This window comes from Emys orbicularis, chromosome 3, assembly GCF_028017835.1.
Source record: "Emys orbicularis isolate rEmyOrb1 chromosome 3, rEmyOrb1.hap1, whole genome shotgun sequence".
NCBI lineage: Eukaryota > Metazoa > Chordata > Testudines > Emydidae > Emys > Emys orbicularis.
In genome coordinates, this window is record NC_088685.1 from 103,634,823 (window position 1) to 103,653,023 (window position 18,201).

At 38.6% G+C, this 18,201-nt stretch overlaps 1 protein-coding gene across 1 annotated transcript in view; it reads right to left on the reverse strand.

Annotated features, from left to right (window-relative positions):
• The window catches only part of MOXD1 (monooxygenase DBH like 1), a 96,585-nt gene that overhangs the window by 35,551 nt on the left and 42,833 nt on the right, over positions 1-18,201 (reverse strand). The window contains exons 5-7 of the mRNA XM_065401999.1: positions 8,901-9,080; positions 5,299-5,401; positions 686-852 (exon numbers count right to left, since the gene is read on the reverse strand). Of these exons, the coding sequence (XP_065258071.1) occupies positions 686-852; positions 5,299-5,401; positions 8,901-9,080 (450 nt within the window). The remainder of the gene's footprint in view (positions 1-685; positions 853-5,298; positions 5,402-8,900; positions 9,081-18,201) is intronic.

Sequence of the window (18,201 nt, forward strand, 5' to 3'; positions counted from 1 at the left end):
AAAATATCAACGAGAGTATTATATAGTATCTTGATCACTGGTTTCATACCATATCTCAATAACACAAAGTGGAACAGAATCCTCTCCTCAAAACTACATTAAAGGTCTTTTAATGAAACTGAGACTGTACAATTTAATACTTTGGGACACAGCAAAACCTCAGTACCTGTATCTTAACCAGTCTTCATTGATCGATCTAACACTGTTTTTCAGACTGTGACTTCAACACATAGAACCTTTAGCTTTTGCATAGATCTTAGTTAATCTCTGTCCACAAGTCTTCGTGGTTAGCTTTCTATACAATGATGTCTTTGCTCTGCAGAGTGAAATGTTTTATCTAGTATTATATTAAAAAGTGTATAAAATATTTTAATATTTTATATAATACTTCATTATATGGTATCAATATTTACAACTGAAATACTGAATACTACAAATTCAACGTCATAGAATAATCTCAGCACAGAGAAAATCATAATTTAAAAAATACTAAAAATTCTATTGTTTGAAAAGGAGGTACTTATATCCAGAAAGATCCAAAGTTTTGGTATCTAGTAAGTGGCAAATGCCTTTGCTCAAGTGACTTTAACTAATATTTGTTATTCTTCCCAAGAAGTTAATTTAAAAATGCCATCACAAATTAATACTGAGACCGAAACCTAATAGCATTAGACAGGACACATACTTCTTCCAGACATTCCAGAGTGCAGTGACCTTCTGACATGAATTCAGGCATGCCTGGTGGGATATTGTGGAAGAGGCTAACCCAGACACCAGCTTCAATAACCCCAGCATCATATTTCCGTAAATCTGTAGTATAAAATAGCCTCAGTCCAGAGTTATCTATCAAACCTGCAACAAAAGAGCATTGTCAACTGTGGCTAAAAATCAGGATAAAAAAAATCCAATCACAGAGTTTCTCTCAGATTTGTTCATAAATTTTTACATGAAAATCATGCAAGGGAGGTTTTAAATTGGAAATGGGTTAAATATTTTACAGGAATCAGAGAAGCAATAAATAAAGGTAACTCACAAGAAAGTGGTCAAATAAGGTATGTTGATATCTGAATCACATTAACCTGTATGAAAAATGTTTGTCATACTCCTCTTAGTCATTTACATGGAAATTGAAGGGTACAAAAGCAGATTATGGGCAATCTTTGAAAGTGAATAATAAAATCTCAAAAGGCAGAATGTGTGATTTTAAAATAAAATATTTGAAAAGCAGCTCAACGCATTTTGGGGGTTTTTAGGTAATAGACATCTATTTTCATCCAGTTGTAAGTTTCTTTATCCCTTCGTAACACCTGTGGTATATTTCCTCTCTGTTGGCTTGACTGTAAAGAAGCCTTTTAGATTGCAGCCAGGGCTGGCGCAACCCATTAGGCGACCTAGGCAGTCGCCTAGGGTGCTACAATTTGGGGGGCGGCGACCGCGGCGGTATTTCGGCAGCGGGACCTTCCGCCACCTCTGTGGGGGGCGGCATTTCGGGGCAGGACCTTCTGCCACCTAGGGTGGCAGAAAAGCTGGCGGCGCTCCTGATTGCAGCATGTCACTGGAGACAAAGCAAGCCTCTTTTGCAACTTCTTTGTTCCCTGTCAGCTCCAGGAGCCTTTAATGATGAACATGATTATTCACTGTATAAATCCCAGAGAGAGGAGGGAGAACTAGATAAGGATATTTTGGTGCTACAATCAGGGACATCTCTAGATTTTTGCTATACTCTGTGCACACCATTGTTTTGTGGTGGTCAATGTACTATGGGTGTTGAGCTTCCTGTGGAAGTGCTAGGGACATGTTGTTTTTCTAGCCTGACACATGTCTACATTAATATGAAGTCACTGAAGGAAGCTAAGCCTTATGTATAAAGACTGACAATTTATAGGAGTCAAACTGATATTTGTCCAAGACCATTTCATACATCAAAATGTATAGTCACGTTTATGTATTTATTTACCTCATCACAATTCATTCCAGTCAAAAGTCAATTTAGTGCCTCTGATTATTTATCTTTGTATTAAGTATTCTTATTAGACAGGATATCATAGAAAAGAATATGCCTTCCTTATGTGTTAATTTTTTATGATCATTTCTGTCACTTCCTTCTTTGATTTCTCCCCCCTTTTAAAATATTTGCCTTGGAAAATTAAAAATGCAAGTAAATTAACAAGAATGTCAAAGAAGGCAAGAAACTTTCCAGTGACTTGTACAGTTCTTCTAAGAAACAAACAAACATGATGCCTGCAACCATATATTACATCAATACAATATTATTAGCTGGATATGTTAAGACAGATCTTTCCCTATCTACCAATAGTTTTTCTAAAGTGCCCATTCAAAGTATGCAAGATCTAAACTGTGTAATTATTTGGGGACCTGGATTATCATCTTGGGCACCAGTTTTTACAAGTTTGAGTTGGCAAACTGAATGTAAGATATGTCCTGATTTTTCCATGTCTATGCTATACATGACCAGTTACTATTGTTGATCTACAGTACAGTGCATGACTTACAACCTCTTCAGAGGTGACAAGGGAGCCAGCAACATATTGATTTTTAATACTTGTAGTACTTGGGACTCTAAATTGACTTTTTTTTCTGAGCTCCTTGTAGGATCTCATCTCTTTGGAGCACCAATGTATTCTGAGTTTGGGTGGGGTTTTTTGGTCTTCTTCTGAAGCATCAGAGATGGCTACGGCTGGAAATGGGACACTGGATAGGGTGGCCCAATGCTCTGAGGTGGGTCTCAGCATTCTCTCTCTCAGGGGCTTAGCTGGTTGGTTCTTGATCCCATGCTCAGGGTCTAACTAATTGCCATATGTGGGGACGGGAAGGAATTTTCTCCCCAAGTCAAATTGGCAGTGACCTGGGGGGGGGGGGGGGGGGGGAGGGGCAGGTTGCCTTCCTTTGCAGCATGAAGTGCAAGTCACTTGGCAGGATTATCTGGGTATATCTCAGTTAATCATTTCCCTGCCACTGCAGGGGCCTCAGGCATTGATGTACCTTGTTCCCTCGTATTCTCTGCCTGTGGCAAATAATAACTTAGTGTTGTGTGGACTGTAATACTTCGGTCTAATTTTGGTTGTTTAGTTTAGTGTGGAGGTGCTAGGTGGTGGCTGATGGCTTGTGGTAGCAGGAGATCAGAATAGATGATCTGGTGATCCCTTCTAGCTTTAACCTCTATGACCTCATTGCTCCAGAATACGGTATTTTGTACAGTCAAGCCTCTTTATTGTCAATGTCAAAATGACAAACCTTTTTCAGGCAATATCTGACAGTTTCCAATGAGATTTTCAAACAAAACCTTCCTCAACACAAAAATTAAGGGTAACATTTTCACAATTGCCTAAGTGACTTAGTAGATTTGCCAACCCTCCAGGATAATTCCTGGAGACTCCAGGACAAAAGATTAATCTTTAATTAAAGATAATGTCATGTGATGAAAGCTCCAGGAATTCATCCAACCAAAGTTGGCAACCCTACTTAGGAGTCCCATTTTTAAAAGTGGTTTAGGCACTTAGGAGCGTAAGTAAGTCAATTATTCTTAGGCTCCTAAATCATTTTTGAAAATGTTACCCTCAATCACTCAGTGGAGGCATTGGCTAAGATTCTGTTCTGCAATGCCAGCAGGAACCGCACGAAAGATATAGTATAGAAAGAGGGAGGACAGATGTGACTTTATGACAACTCTGTGCCCTCAAGATTCTAGTCTGGTCCAGTAGCCAGGAGTTGTTCTAATAATTGACAGCATCCTTCCCATAGCATTGTGCACTATAGGCCCTCACCCCTTTGCTCTTTGCATGCCTCCTGCAGCAGGGCATGCAGTAGTGATGGGGAGTGGGGGGTGGCAGCATAGGGCCACCTTTGGTGGTATCCATACTGTGCCTCCACTGGGCACATTTTCCCTTGTCCCTTGCTGGCTGTTTATGGCAACATATGGGGGCCAGAGCAGGAGGCAAAATCCTTCCCATGGCTTCCAAAGTTAAATCATCATTCCAGTCTGCCCATGTCCTTCTTTTTTTTTTTTTTTTTACAAGTCATTTAGAATAAAACCATAAAATTATACAGTGTGGTTAATTAAAACAAAATAATGGTTCTGTGAGGATAATTAACATTAAGTGCTCTCCTTGGAGCCTGAAATCTCTGATTTTCAGCTGATATTTCATGGAAAATCATTAAATGTCAGTGATATTAATGGGGACTCTTGTATTTAGTGCAAACTGGTTTTGACAATATCTGAGAAACTTACAGAGGTTTGCAGACTGGAGAAAGTGCTCAATTAAATAAATGTATTTTAGGTGGACTTGATTGTACTAATATAAAAATAGGAGAGAGATAGGGTCTCTTAAGCTATGAACAGAGGATTTAATATGGACATGAGTTTACTAATGATGATAGATTCATCTTAAGTGAGAATTAAAAGGGCCTGTGGTACATTTTACCCAGCTAGCATTTTGCCAGATAACAGTAAATTCTCAGGTAACTCAGCACATATTTGTTTAAGATCCAAAATGAATTACTAATCTTTTCAGAAGTCAGCTTTGAAATGTCTTAGATTATTCTGGGATGTCTCTGGTTTCACAGCAAAAATTCCTTTTGCTTCTATTTAACTTAAGTAACTTTCTTCAACTTTTTGATAAAAATACAAAAAATAATATTACAAAAGGAGAGTAAATCTTTCAAGATATGCATCCTTTAATCTGTGATTTGTCTAGCATCCTGAGTAATCAGTTTTCAGAAACTGCCCTCAATTGTGGTAGCTTACTTATTCTTAGTTTAATCTTGTTCCCTGATTCCTCTACTGAATTTTTTTCAGAGTGGTAGCCGTATTAAGCTTATGCTCAAATAAATGTGTTAGTCTCTAAGGTGCCACAAGTACTCCTTGTTCTTTTTACTGAATTTTTGTTTGTTTTTACATTATGTATGCTTCAAGGTCACTTGATGTAAGCTAATTAATGCTAGTCATCTTTCAGCAAGGCTAAAACTTATCAGTGTAAGGAACAGGATACAAACAGACACAATATGAAGTATTTAGTGATAAAACAGTTATTCATTGCTCATGATGGGCCTGATCCAGAATTCTTTGTGCATCCAAAACTTCCATTAATTTCAATCGAGTCTTCTGGTGTGCAAGGAATGAAGGATTGGCTCTGATAATGAATAGGGACAATATCAGAGGAAAATGGACTTCTATTTTGCTGTTAATTTGGTTCACCTGTTCTGGTGAAAGGATGAGATACATCAGCATGCAGTACATTCTGAAATCCTGAATATTATGGTTAGGATGAATGAACATACCTTCTAGATATGATGGATTGTCATAATGGACTTCCATAAGCACATACTGAGGGTCTGTTGATGTGCCAATGGATAAACCAACATGAGGAGGATATGTAAAGGCCTGTAATTTGAAACATGCACATCTGGTTAATAGGGTTCCTGTTCTGACCACATGTCAGTTTTGTTTTGATCAATATACCTACTGATTTTAAAACAGTGATATAACAATGTAAATAAGAATTATGTGAACTATGGACAAACAACAATTCTATTTAAAACTTACTGGACATGGCATCATGGAATGATATATCCCATTAAATAATAATGAATGCATAAACCAAACCACTAAACCTATATAAAATATTCAGCTCTGCTGCTCGCTAACAGAATATTCATCCTACATTTGGTGACTGAGCTGCAAAAGGAAATTAAATAAAAAAAGTGTCAGTATTGCATCATCAAGTGGGTTAGTTGGAAAATACTTTTTTTTATGAACATTTGAATCTAAAGTAAAAATGTTACTAATTTTTAAAAGCAACAATTTCCAGATAATATGCTGGTTATATGAGTTTAGACTGTTCTTAGACAAACTGTTGCATTCTCAGTAAAATTATTTGAGCCTCAAAAGTGATCCTACATCTACTAAAAGAGGTCATTTATCAAACTTCAGACCTTTCGGAAACCAAGTTACACTGTTTCCCAGATACAAATAGTATTTTTTCACTTTGTATTCTAGGATCCCAGCATTCTAGTGGTTTACATTAATGAATTAAATCTCACAACACTTCTATGGGAAGCAATAAATATTATCATCCTTATGTTGCATATGAGGAAATTGAGGCACTAAGGGGTTCAGTGGCAAAGCTAGAATAGAACCCAGATCTTCCCTTTCCTACTCTAGTGCATTAACAACAGGATTATCCTTGCAAAGACTGTGATAAACTTCGTTAAACCAGAGGGGTAGCCGTGTTAGTCTGAATCTGTAAAAAGCAACAGAGGGTCCTGTGGCACCTTTAAGACTAACAGAAGTATTGGGAGCATAAGCTTTCGTGGGTAAGAACCTCACTTCTTCAGATGCAAGATGTGAAGAAGTGAGGTTCTTACCCACGAAAGCTTATGCTCCCAATACTTCTGTTAGTCTTCAAGGTGCCACAGGACCCTCTGTTGCTTTGTTAAACCAGATTTTATTTATATGGGCTTCTTACGTCACTTGAACCAAGGTAGAGGAAAGTTACAAATATGAGACCAGAGTGTAGAGTTATGGCCAAAATGCACAAAGCACCTCAGGAGTGATGTGCAAAAGTAGCCTAAAGTTGTCCATTGGACTACCCTGATTCTGGTGCTTGACTGTGCTTGGAAGTTCCAGCTGCACAGTGTGACAGTACCATTAAGACTGCCCTAACTTTAACATTTGCAAGGGGCTGAAAACATAGCCTAGGATTGGCATGCCATCAGGATTGTGTCCTCTTTTCCATAGTCATAAGAACAAATGAACGGCCATACTGGGTCAGACTAATGGTCCATCTAGCCCAGTATCCTGTCTTCCGATAGTGGCCAATTCCAGGTGCCCCAGAGATAATGAACAGAACAGGCAATCCTCAAGTAATCCATCCCCCGTCGTTCACTCCCAGCTTCTGGCCAACAGAGGCTAGGGACACTCAGAGTATGATGTTGCATCTCTACACATCCTGGCTAATAGCCATTGATGAACGTATCCTCCATGAACTTATCTAGTTCTTTTTCTGAACCCTGTTATAGTTTTGGCCTTCACAACATCAGTTCCATAGGTTGTGCATTGTGTGAAGAAGTACTTCCTTATGTTTGTTTTAAACCTGCTGCCTATTAATTTCATTGGGTGAATGCTAGTTTTTGGGTTAGGTAAAGGAGTAAATTACGTTTCCTTATTCACTTTCTCCACACCTGTCAAGATTTTATAGACCTCTATCATATCCCCCCTTAGTCATCTCTTTTCCAAGCTGAAAAGTCACAGCCAATTTCCACAGGTATTATAGGTCACCAAGTCCAGCCCCCTGCTCTGAGGCAGAACCAGGTAAACCTAGACTATTCCTGACAGGTGTTTGTCCAAAAACCTCCAATGATGGGGATTCCATAACCTCCTTTGGAAGCCTATGCCAGTATTTAACTAACCTTATAGTAAGAAAGTTTTTCCTAATATCTAACCTAAATCTCCCTTGCTGCAGATTAAGCCAATTACTTCTTGTCCTACCTTCAGTGGACATGGAGAACTGATCACTATCCTCTTTAGAACAGCCCTTAACATATCTGAAAAATGGTACAGGTGTCCCTTCCCTCTTTTTTCTCAAGACTAAACATGACCAGTATGCTTGCAGCAGGAAAGGTGTGTGGCATATAAACCCCTCTCTTGGCTCTACACTAGTGCAGGATCACCCTCTCCGTGGGGGTGATACTCCCTGGTCTGGCTATACCAGAATTACTGCCAAATTACACCTGCCACGTGGTGCAAAGTAACAGCAATGCACACAAGGATCTGTGCCAGTGTGAAATCAATCTCTGTCTTTATTTGGAGAGAACCCTCCTGTCCTTACCTAGTTTTCATCACTAACTATGGGCTGTTTGTTTTTTTCCATCTTCTTCTGAAGCACCAGGTGCTGGCCATTGCTGGAGACAGGATTCCAGATTAGATGGGGCAGTCTGATATGGCAAAGCCAATGTTCCCAAGTCATTTTTTCCACAAGTGTCGGCACTTTCTACATTATTTTCCACTACTTTTAACTTGGCACTTAATATCCCTATCACGTTTTATACAGAAAAGGTCAATAAAATTTAACATTGTATGGTGAGACACTTAGCTATTGTGGCTATATATGATTTAAAGAAAAGAGCTTAAGGCCTGGATCCACACAGGGACTTAGGCCTTCTGACACTGAGCGTTGCAACACCTAACTTTTAGGGTGCCTAGAAAATCACTGGAATGCACTGCAATCCACAAAGCCTGAGTTAGGTGCTTATACGCCCTATCCAATGCATGGAGAGAGATAGGTGAGTAAGAATGGGCTCCACAAAAGCCAGCACTCTAGGTGGGGAGGATCCTAAGTACCTTTGTAGTTTTAGGCCTAAGTGACCAGCTAAGATAATATGTAACTTCTTCCTGAAAAACTATATTTACATCTTGGCTATCAAAATAAGAACCCAAGGACTCATGTTTTGTTGTGGGGGGGTGTTGTTTACAACAATCATTTTATGACAATGACAGAGCCATGTTTCCGCCTGCTCCCCATCCCCACTCTCCCAACAGCTGCTCCCAAGAGAGAGCCATGACTCCACCTAATCCCCACTCTCTACCAGTTGCTTCCTGGAGGTGGCATTCAAGGCAAAGCCCCTGCACATCCTTGAGTCCCAAGGCTGCACTGCATGTAAGGGGAGAGCACAAGTTCTCACTCCCTATTACACCACTGTGCAGGTGTGTAATGGCAGAACACAATCTCAAACAGTTTTCAAATATGGTAAAAGTCCTAGTGACCAAAATTCTGTAGCATGAAATCCAATTTACTAATTGGCAGTATGGAAAAACCTTCACTGTGACGCACATTCCTTTAAAGCTTTATTGATAAATCATCCCAGGTAGCCATTCATCCTACCTCTCCTCCAATGGCCCAAGCAAAAATGACTGTCTCACATGTGAGAAAAGCATCTGGCATGTTGGGGTGGTAGCATTCATGGCCGTAGTCCAACACACTGTCATTCAAACTGCTGCTACACTGATAAAGTAGGATATGGTGCACCAGATTCCCATGGCCCTTCTGTATCAATGGTTCGACCTGTTAACACACACACACAAAAAAGCTGACATCTTGGATAGAATCATTTTAAGTCACAGAAAACAACTAATATAGATATGTAGACTGCACCCAAAAATATAGAGGGTTCTTATTTTAATGCAGAAGGCTTTGTCATAAAATATAGCCTGGTTATAGTGTTTGAAGAGCTACTTCAGTGCTGTGCAACTCCAAGAGGCACTGCTGGTAGGATAAAGAACATGATCACTCAACAGTATCCATGGGACACTAGACCCATGATTGGTCAGTTTTGATACAGAATCTTCCATAATTTGCACACTTCTAGAGTGAGAGTCTGAAAGCTGATTACCATGAAATAAACCCAACCTCTTTCAGTGTGTAAACAAACACTTTCTGGTTACCATGGCATTTGTAAGGAAACAGAATTAATTTTACAAACTATATTACCCAGAATGTTTTACATGAAGTCACCCATCACAGAATAGATGCTGTAGTATGTTTGCTGTAGTGATGTGCTGGAGGGTTCTCAGGAGTGCCTGGGAGCCCCTGGTTAAAATTCTGCCACTGAACTTAAGAGAAGGCTGGAGTGATTTCACTGCTGTCTAATGGAGTTCTTCCTCTATCTGGGTGCTATTAAATCATCCCTGTCAGAGATGACATCCTTGGGGCAAACATGAATGTTTCTGAAGAGCAATTTTTTTTGCTTTTTGAATAGACCAGATTCCACTAAAAGTCAGGCTATCCAAAAATATTCAAAGGGAGAGAACCTCCCCCTCACTACCCTTTCAAGGTCTGCACTCCACTCCATTCAAGCCTTCTTCAAATTACACAAGAGAAGCCCTGTGCTATGCTATCAATATACTGCATATATTTCAGGGGCAAAAATATAATCACTTCTGGCATGTAGCGCTTAATATGTTTCTTTGCCTAGTAGTGTTGTCTCCTTTTAATGTTATGAGAATACTTTTTTTCTTTAAATGGGAAAACAAGTGAACACATTCCCAAGTCCTGCATTTTCACCTTCCCTGTTACAGCTGGCTCATAACTGGTGAGAACACTTTTTGTCAGAGCCTCTTGTTAAAATATTGGGAGCACATTACCAGTCTCCAGAAATTTATGTCACTGGACCTTTTTCAAACTATCGAAATGAATGCATACAAACCATGCCACACAGAGTCTGCACACACCAAAGCCAAGTCCCCAGTTGATGTAAATTAGCATAGTTCTATTGAAGTCAATGGCACTATACTGATTTACACCAGATCTTCAGGTAGTGTATCAGAGTTTACTATTGATGGCAAGTCTTAAAGTCTTCCTGGTGGAAGCATCTTCTGCATTATTTTCCCCATTTTCCTCCACTTTGCCACTTCCCCAAACCACTGTACAAATACAAAATGTATTTATTGGAAAAGGAGCTACAGTAATGCAAGCAGTTTTCCCACAGTGATGAGATTTCCACCATTATCTTTCCAGGACTAATGCTGATTCCATTATGAGAATTCCACCTCAACCTGATGTTTCCCTGACTCAGCTCCATGCAGAGTACCTGCATATCTGTCAAGAAGTGCAAAAACCAAAAACCGCCCACACCGCCGTGGCTCAGAAGTTACATAGGAGTAGATGCCCCCAGCATTCAGAATCTCTATGTAAATTATGAATGGATTCAGTGAAAAGGTTATGGGAAATGTTTTCTCTGTATATGCCATGGAAATAAGGGTACTTGTCCAAACATGTGATACGTCCGCCTGCTGCTGCAGGATCCCAGCACCAGCTGTGCTTACACTCACTACTTCAAAAACTATTTCCCTTCAAAGCAATAGGAAATCACTAAAGTTAGAAATCTACATCCTGTCATTGACATCTTGTTATCTAAACAATAACATTATTTCAAATAAATATTTTGGTTCAGCTTTCTTTGAGCTTTTTTTAAAGTCTTTTAAAAACTATTTTAAAATCCTTCAGTTGTGTCTCTGCAATGCATTTTGTGAGAGGTTTTATACTCTTCAGACAGAATTATGAATATACTGTACATTGTTAAAAGTGTCAGTGCAATGATAATTATATGCTTTTCTTATTATATGCTTTTTCTATAATGCCTAATTTTAGGCACCCAAACTTGAATCTTTGGACCAATTAATTTATAAATTCTGATTTCCCAATTATTTGAACTTTTTAAAGTGCAAAGTTAAAATTTGGTTCTATGCCTTTTAATCCAAAAGCCAAAGAACCTGAAACTAAGCTACTTAGGTTCAGTTCTACCTTTACAAAACACCAGTCACAGAAACAAACCAATTATTCCAGCAAAAGTGTTATGCTCATGAGTGTTGAAAACTACTAATTCATTATGGTGAATAGGAGAAAGGAGAAAGCCAAACTTTGGAATAATTTAGGAAAAAAAGGTTTTAATTTGTCATAGTAAAGTCGGGTAGGGGAGTAAAGTCCTGGGAAAACTTATGAAAAGTCAGACATATTCTGTGTTGACTAAACAATCTTTGCAGACCTATGTCACTAATTCATTTTAGATCTGATTTTCATTTACACAAAAGTCCCTTTACACTGCTCTCACAGTGTAAATGAGCCTTAAAATTGCATTTATGCCCCACTTCCTGGTACATATGTACTGCCAGAGCCACATGAAGGGACTGTAGCATAAATGAGACTCCGGGCATTTATTTGTAACATTTTAGGCACAACTCTTGACTTGGCTATTTGGTTCCTTCACCTTTCCTTGCTGATTCTTACCCAATTCTTGTAGCAAGATTTGGTCATCCATTAGTCACTATTATTGAAAGAGAAAGACAAGATGGAGGGGGAATTCATTTATAGTTACCTACAATGTTACCATCCCCACTTTGCCTAATTCTTTAGTTGTTTATGTGTGGTATTTAAGCAGTTGCTGAAATGCAAGTGAGAATCAGCTGTCAGAGTTGATCTGTAAACTGTGTCATGAATAAGCCCACAGGAGATATTGTACTATCAGAGCATGTCAGTCAGTTCTCTCCCCCAAGGCAGAGGAATTTTCTGCTTCACATACCCTACCACCAATGGACTGGGGAATGAGAGCCCCACATCTACCCCAAATCAAAATGCCTAAAACCCTTAGGAGTGTAAAAAGTATTTAAAAAGTCCCTAATTGCGCCTACTTTTACAAGAATTTTAAATATATATATAATCAACTGCCACTTCCTTATTGCTGCCACTAGTTCTTGCTCACTTCCTTTCTACAGTACTCCCTCTATAACATGAAAGTTTGGGCACAAGATTTTTCTGAATGACCACACAAATACCCATGTACATGTTTTATACCCCACTACCTTACATGGAAGGAATTCCTTTCATTGGAGGGATATGTAACACCCCCCCCACACACACATACATACACACAAATGAAAGAAGGAGATTTTCAAAAAATCGTTAACTTTATACAAAATAGTAAGTATATATACACAATTAAGTGCTTCTTTTTACCATCCATTACAAATATTATTTGATATTGCAATGGTTTTTCAATTGTTTTGTTTTTTTCTACAATAAACCATGGAGAGTTTAAGGCTCTGGAATGAATTTATGCCAGCTACTACTGTAAATCAATACATCTTCAGAAAAATATATACTACATATCAGTATATTTACATTAAGCTTCAAAAAGATGTTTTAGTGGTGATCTCTTTACATGCCACAAGGTATCTTTTCCGAATCTCACATTTTCAACATTTCACAAAAACCTCCTGATAACTGTTTGTAGCAAATTTTGTTTATACGGGGGGGGGGGGGGGGAGGGGAGAGGAGAGAGAAGGGCTTTTCTCTTCCTTGGGAGCTTCTTTGTGGGATGATCAAGGCTTGAAGATTACAGTTTTTCAAGTGAATGCCCAGGGCAAAGCAAGAATATGCCTTTTTTGACTCTAAATAGTTGGATTATGATGTTTGACCTGCATAACCTGTCTTGATTGGGTAAATTAAGTTTTTTAAATTGTTCACATAGCCACACATCTGAACTTTGTGAAAGTCCATCTTTGTTACAGGATTTAATAATTCACTTCAAACCCCTTAGAAACCTCCTCTAGTAGCAAACTTCTTTAATTTGGGAGCCATTACACCCCTTTATACCATCTTTCATCATAATGTATCCTCTTAGCAATGGCCACAAGTCTAACTCCAAAGAACTGTCAGTGTAATATCAAACTAGAATTTTGGGCCAGATTCTGACCTCAATCAGACCTGTGTAAATCCACAGTAACTTAATTAAAGTCAATAGAGTTACTCCATGTTTACAAAGGAATAACTGAGACCAGAATCTGGCCTTTGATTTTCCACTCATCAGTGCCCAATAATTATTCAGCTAAATTCTTGTTCTCTTTTGCATATTATTCATTCACCTATTACACAAACACAACCATACTGTTTTTCTTTATATATACTGATCTTTTTTTTTTTTTAACATAGCATTATTAACAGGGGTTTTGCACTCAACTCTGTTGCAAACCAGCTTCAAGGTACTGATGGGATTAACATTAAACAGGATGAAATTTCAAATTAATCTAATCTAATGTGCCAAGATGTCAGGACTCCTGCTAGGAAGAAATCTCATCAGAAAGCTTACTTTTGTTTATAACTATTTTCTGTCTCTTTTTGTTTGCTTTGCTTCCTTGAAGTTACAGCTGTAGCTTGTTATTAATGGCTGTTTCTCCAAATGATCCAAGCCAGCAAACTGTATCCCATCCTCCACCTCAGAAATATCTCACTAGCAAATCTGGTCAACCAAATTTAGCAAAACAATTTTTGGATTTCTTTGTTGTGTAAAGAAATGCCAATCAGTTTTTGTTTTTGTTCCAGTGTTGTTTTTCCACTAAAATGAAAACAACATCAACAAAAACTAAAGCTAGTCTATTCATTTGTTCAGATTCAAAAGCTGGTTTCCATTTAATTTTTATGTTTTAAATTCTTCAAATAAAATGGAGTTGTGATTATTGCATATTTCTGTAGTCACTTGTGGCCCAATTCTGTACCTGTTTACAGATGAGAAATTCCTAAAATGTAGTAGTGCAGTAGTAGTGTTGCTAAAGCACCAGGCTTGCATGGGACACCACATTCATTAGCCAGATACAAAAGCACCTCCACACTCCCTGCACTGAAGCAAGTGATCTTCACAATGCAGGCTGCAAAAAAGGGGCTTTTCTTGCTGTAACAGGGTGCACTCTGCACCCCTGAGTATTCAACCCCTGCACCTCCCTCCTCAATGAGTCAGGGACACTTCAGTCTGGTGCAACACCCATGCTCTTTATTCTCTAAAAGTTTCCCACCACCAGTTCACAACTATATAGAGGCTTCACAGCTACTTGGCCAGCAACAGACTAGGTAGCTCCCGCCTCCTTCTATACCTGACCTTTCTCTTTACCTTCCTCTCTTTCTCTGGCTTCCTCCCAGCCTTTATAGCTCTGGGCTATTACAACTGGCAGGTGTGGCCAGTTACCAGGCAGGCACAGGGCTATTCACCCAGCCCCAATCTATTCCCCTTGATTGGGGCTAGAGTGGCAGGAGCTGATGAAGGGCTTCTCAACCAGCACCCTGCCACACTTGCACAGTGTAGGTGTGTCCTGTGTCTTATGAACCAGGCACCATAGTGCAAGTGTGTACAGCAGTGCTTCAATGCAGAAAAATGAATCCAGGTCATTCCCTGGAGTAACTGTCCCTCCACAGCATCAAGACTGACAAGAGACCCATTACTCCATGGAGTACATGGCCGTCTAAGTCACCCACATCTCATTAAACCATGTAGTACCCAGAACCTCCTGTGAGTGCTCCACTGCTAGCAAGTCACTATAGGAGGATATACTCTCCATGGTAAATGCCACTTAGCAAGGCAATGGCCTTACACAAAAGCTATGCAGTGGATAGGTACAGTCATTTGAATGTGATACCATCAGCTGCCCATAGTGATCAGCTCAGCAGTCCAGAATACTATTCTATGGTCTGAAAAAATGGATTAGAAAAAGTGACATGAGATTTTGTGTATTGACTGTTGGTGTTCAGGATGGTTTAGGATAGTTATTTTATCTAATCAGGTTCACCAAACCTATGAATGCTTTTTGAAAATGAGCTCTGGCTAATTTTCACCAGACAGTTTCAATGACAGACATACAGATGTTTTGCTCTCCTCTTGCTTTTGACATGTAGTATTACCTTCTTGTTTACTTTTACCTTCCCATATATCAACAATATTTTTTTCATTATCTGTTGATCTGCCTGTCCAATTTAGATGATAAACTCCTCAAGGTAAGGTCCATGTTTTCTCATTAGAGTTGATTGAAGATATTTTTGTTGAAACTTTTTTCAACCAAAAATTGGGCTTTAACTAAACAATAATTTTGATGGAAAGTATCTGCTTCACTTAAAAGTTCTAGATTTTTCTTCAGAAAATTAAAAACTGAAAATATTCGCTGTAAACTGAAATGTTTTAGGGGGGGTTCGACAAAAAGTCGACATTTTCTGCTGAAAATGTGATGAAATTTATTTTGTCATTTTGGTGTAATTTTTTCTGAACAACACCCCGTCCTCATTTTCTAATCAGCTCCACTTCTTATACACATATGTAAAGCACTGTGCAAGCCAGGGCAGGTCAAATGAGCAGAAGCCCTATGTAGCTGGACCCGCAGAGCTGGGATGGAATCCTGACTCTACTGAAGTCAATGGGAGTTTTGCCATTGATTTCAATGGGGCCAGGATTTCACCCCTGAAATCTATTTTCATAGGAATCCAAGGAGTTTGGGGACCACACACTTGTCCCCATTGTAGCCCTGGAAACACCTCCACCCTGTGGAGAGCATTTGTCAGAAGCTGTGAAATTAAACTCACAGAATAGCCAAGGCATCTGTCCATCTCCCATGTGGTATGCTGAAAAACATGCTTCAAATACTGAATTTTTACATAGGTCTGAATTCTGCATAGTCTTACAACACATGCTTAATTTTACACACTGTGAGTAGTTCAATGGATTAATCACTGTGTGTAAAGTTAAGCATGTGCATATGTTTTGGTGACACTGTCATGCAGTCCACATTAAATTCAGTCCTTATTTCTCACTAATCAGTTTTGAACTCTGCCCTCCAGAAAGAGTTCCAGAATTTATGCTGTACCAAATATATATGCATCTTTAAAAAGCGTGTGATTTTTGGAGTCTACTGTGCTAAGCATAACAAAGTCACTGTTGTAGTTCCACTCACAACTATTTATATATGACACTGAGCACCACTATGTATCTTGATATTTTTTCAGATTAAAACAAGGTTCCCTCTAAAATATTTTCTTACATTAGCCATACCCTGGATGTGGGGAAAATATCAATTACATTTTGTTGTTACTGAAGTAAATTGCTTCTTACAACAAATTAATTCAAAGATCGCTTAAATGGGAAAAGGCCCAGGCTGCAGGAGAAAGAACCAAATGATTAGATTAGGTAAATTTCTCTTGGAGGATGGGAAACTACATACCAACCGCGGAAGCTCCACACAACTCCAGACATTTAAACTTGGATGATTCCTTCTTAGTACATGTGGAGTGTATTCTGTGACAGTTTCAAATTAAGAATATAATCTTGAATTGAAATAACAGTGTTGTTTTGTTTATTTATTTTATAAACTGTGTTGTTGGAGTCTGGGTTTAACTGCTTCTGAAGGTAATTTAAACCATCTAGCAAGATTACTGAACACAAATTCTGTCATCAATGTGGGGAACAATGTCCTTACCATCTGAATGGAAAATGTTATTCAGAGCATTGACATTTCCTGTTTATGGTTAAAAAAAGGGACATTTGTTTGCCGATTGACCATGCTGCTTAATGTAATAAGAGACTCTTATTTAAATTTCACTATTATACCTCATTAAGACTTGATTACTGTACTGTAGCTTGAAACTGTAGGATTTTCACTGGAATAAATATGCAGTTGCAGCTAAATGCTGCTCTGTTTTTTGCATTTCTAAATTCATGCTGTTTTCCCCCCATTTCCTCAAAGGTTATCATAATTAAATTAAATGATTCTAAATTCATGCAATCCCCCCCAAATCATCATAATTAAAGTACAAAATCCTAATGATTACTGTTATGCCTCCATATACCCAATAAGCAGCCATGCAACCATAAACTAAATGACTAATAGGGTAAGAAGAAAAAAACAAAAACAAAATAGTAACAGCAAAGATTTCAAAATGAGTACAGGTGGACAACAATTACAACTGTTACCCAGTCCACTCCTAAATTCCTGCTTTTATTTCCAACTAACCAGTTTGAACTTACTACCTAGAAAGAGTTCCAGAATTTAAAAGTCATCTCAATCCAAAAGAAACATACATCACAATGAGCATTCACAGAGACTTGTTTCCCCCTCAGGTATGTCCTCAGCCTGTTAAGATAACAGATTGCAGTAACAGAGTAAAAAATGCAACCCTGAGGAGTAAACTGATAAAATGTTTGGGTCAAGAAAATACATGTTTCATTCAGTTATCTTACACTGCTGTCCTGTCATTTCTCTCTCAAGCATGAGGCATATTGGAATGGCAGCTGTGATACACAGACAGTACGACCACAGAATCTCAGATCTCAGTGCAGCTCTCACACACCACACAAAATTAATCTGAAGTAATCAGGAACACCATTACTACTCTGTGAAAATAATGAAGCAATAAAGGAATATTTAACTTCTTATGTTTCAGATCCAAAAACCAGTACTGTCTCATTCATTTTTATTTTATTACCTACCTATAGGCTAGCTACGCTGGTATTTACACAAAAAGTGGTATACACCTGTCCACTGACCATAGTTTTGGCTGATATATATTTATGGTTACAGGAATATTTTATTACCTACCATGATGGAGAGAATAGTCAGACTAATTGCAGACATTCCTATAACAGGATTTCCTTGCATCTTTGGTGCATTGGTTCAGAGGTGTAGCAGTAAAAAAAGAAGTGGGTAAACTCCTAAACTAAACTCCATATTCCCCCAGTAAGAAGTGGGTAAATTCTGTTTACCCTCAGCTACACTACTGCATTGGTTAGTCACTACCATATCCCCAAAACCATACACAGAACAGAGAGTGAGGGGCGGGGGGGAAGAGATGGGGTAGAAATTAATTGTGGTAATGGGGC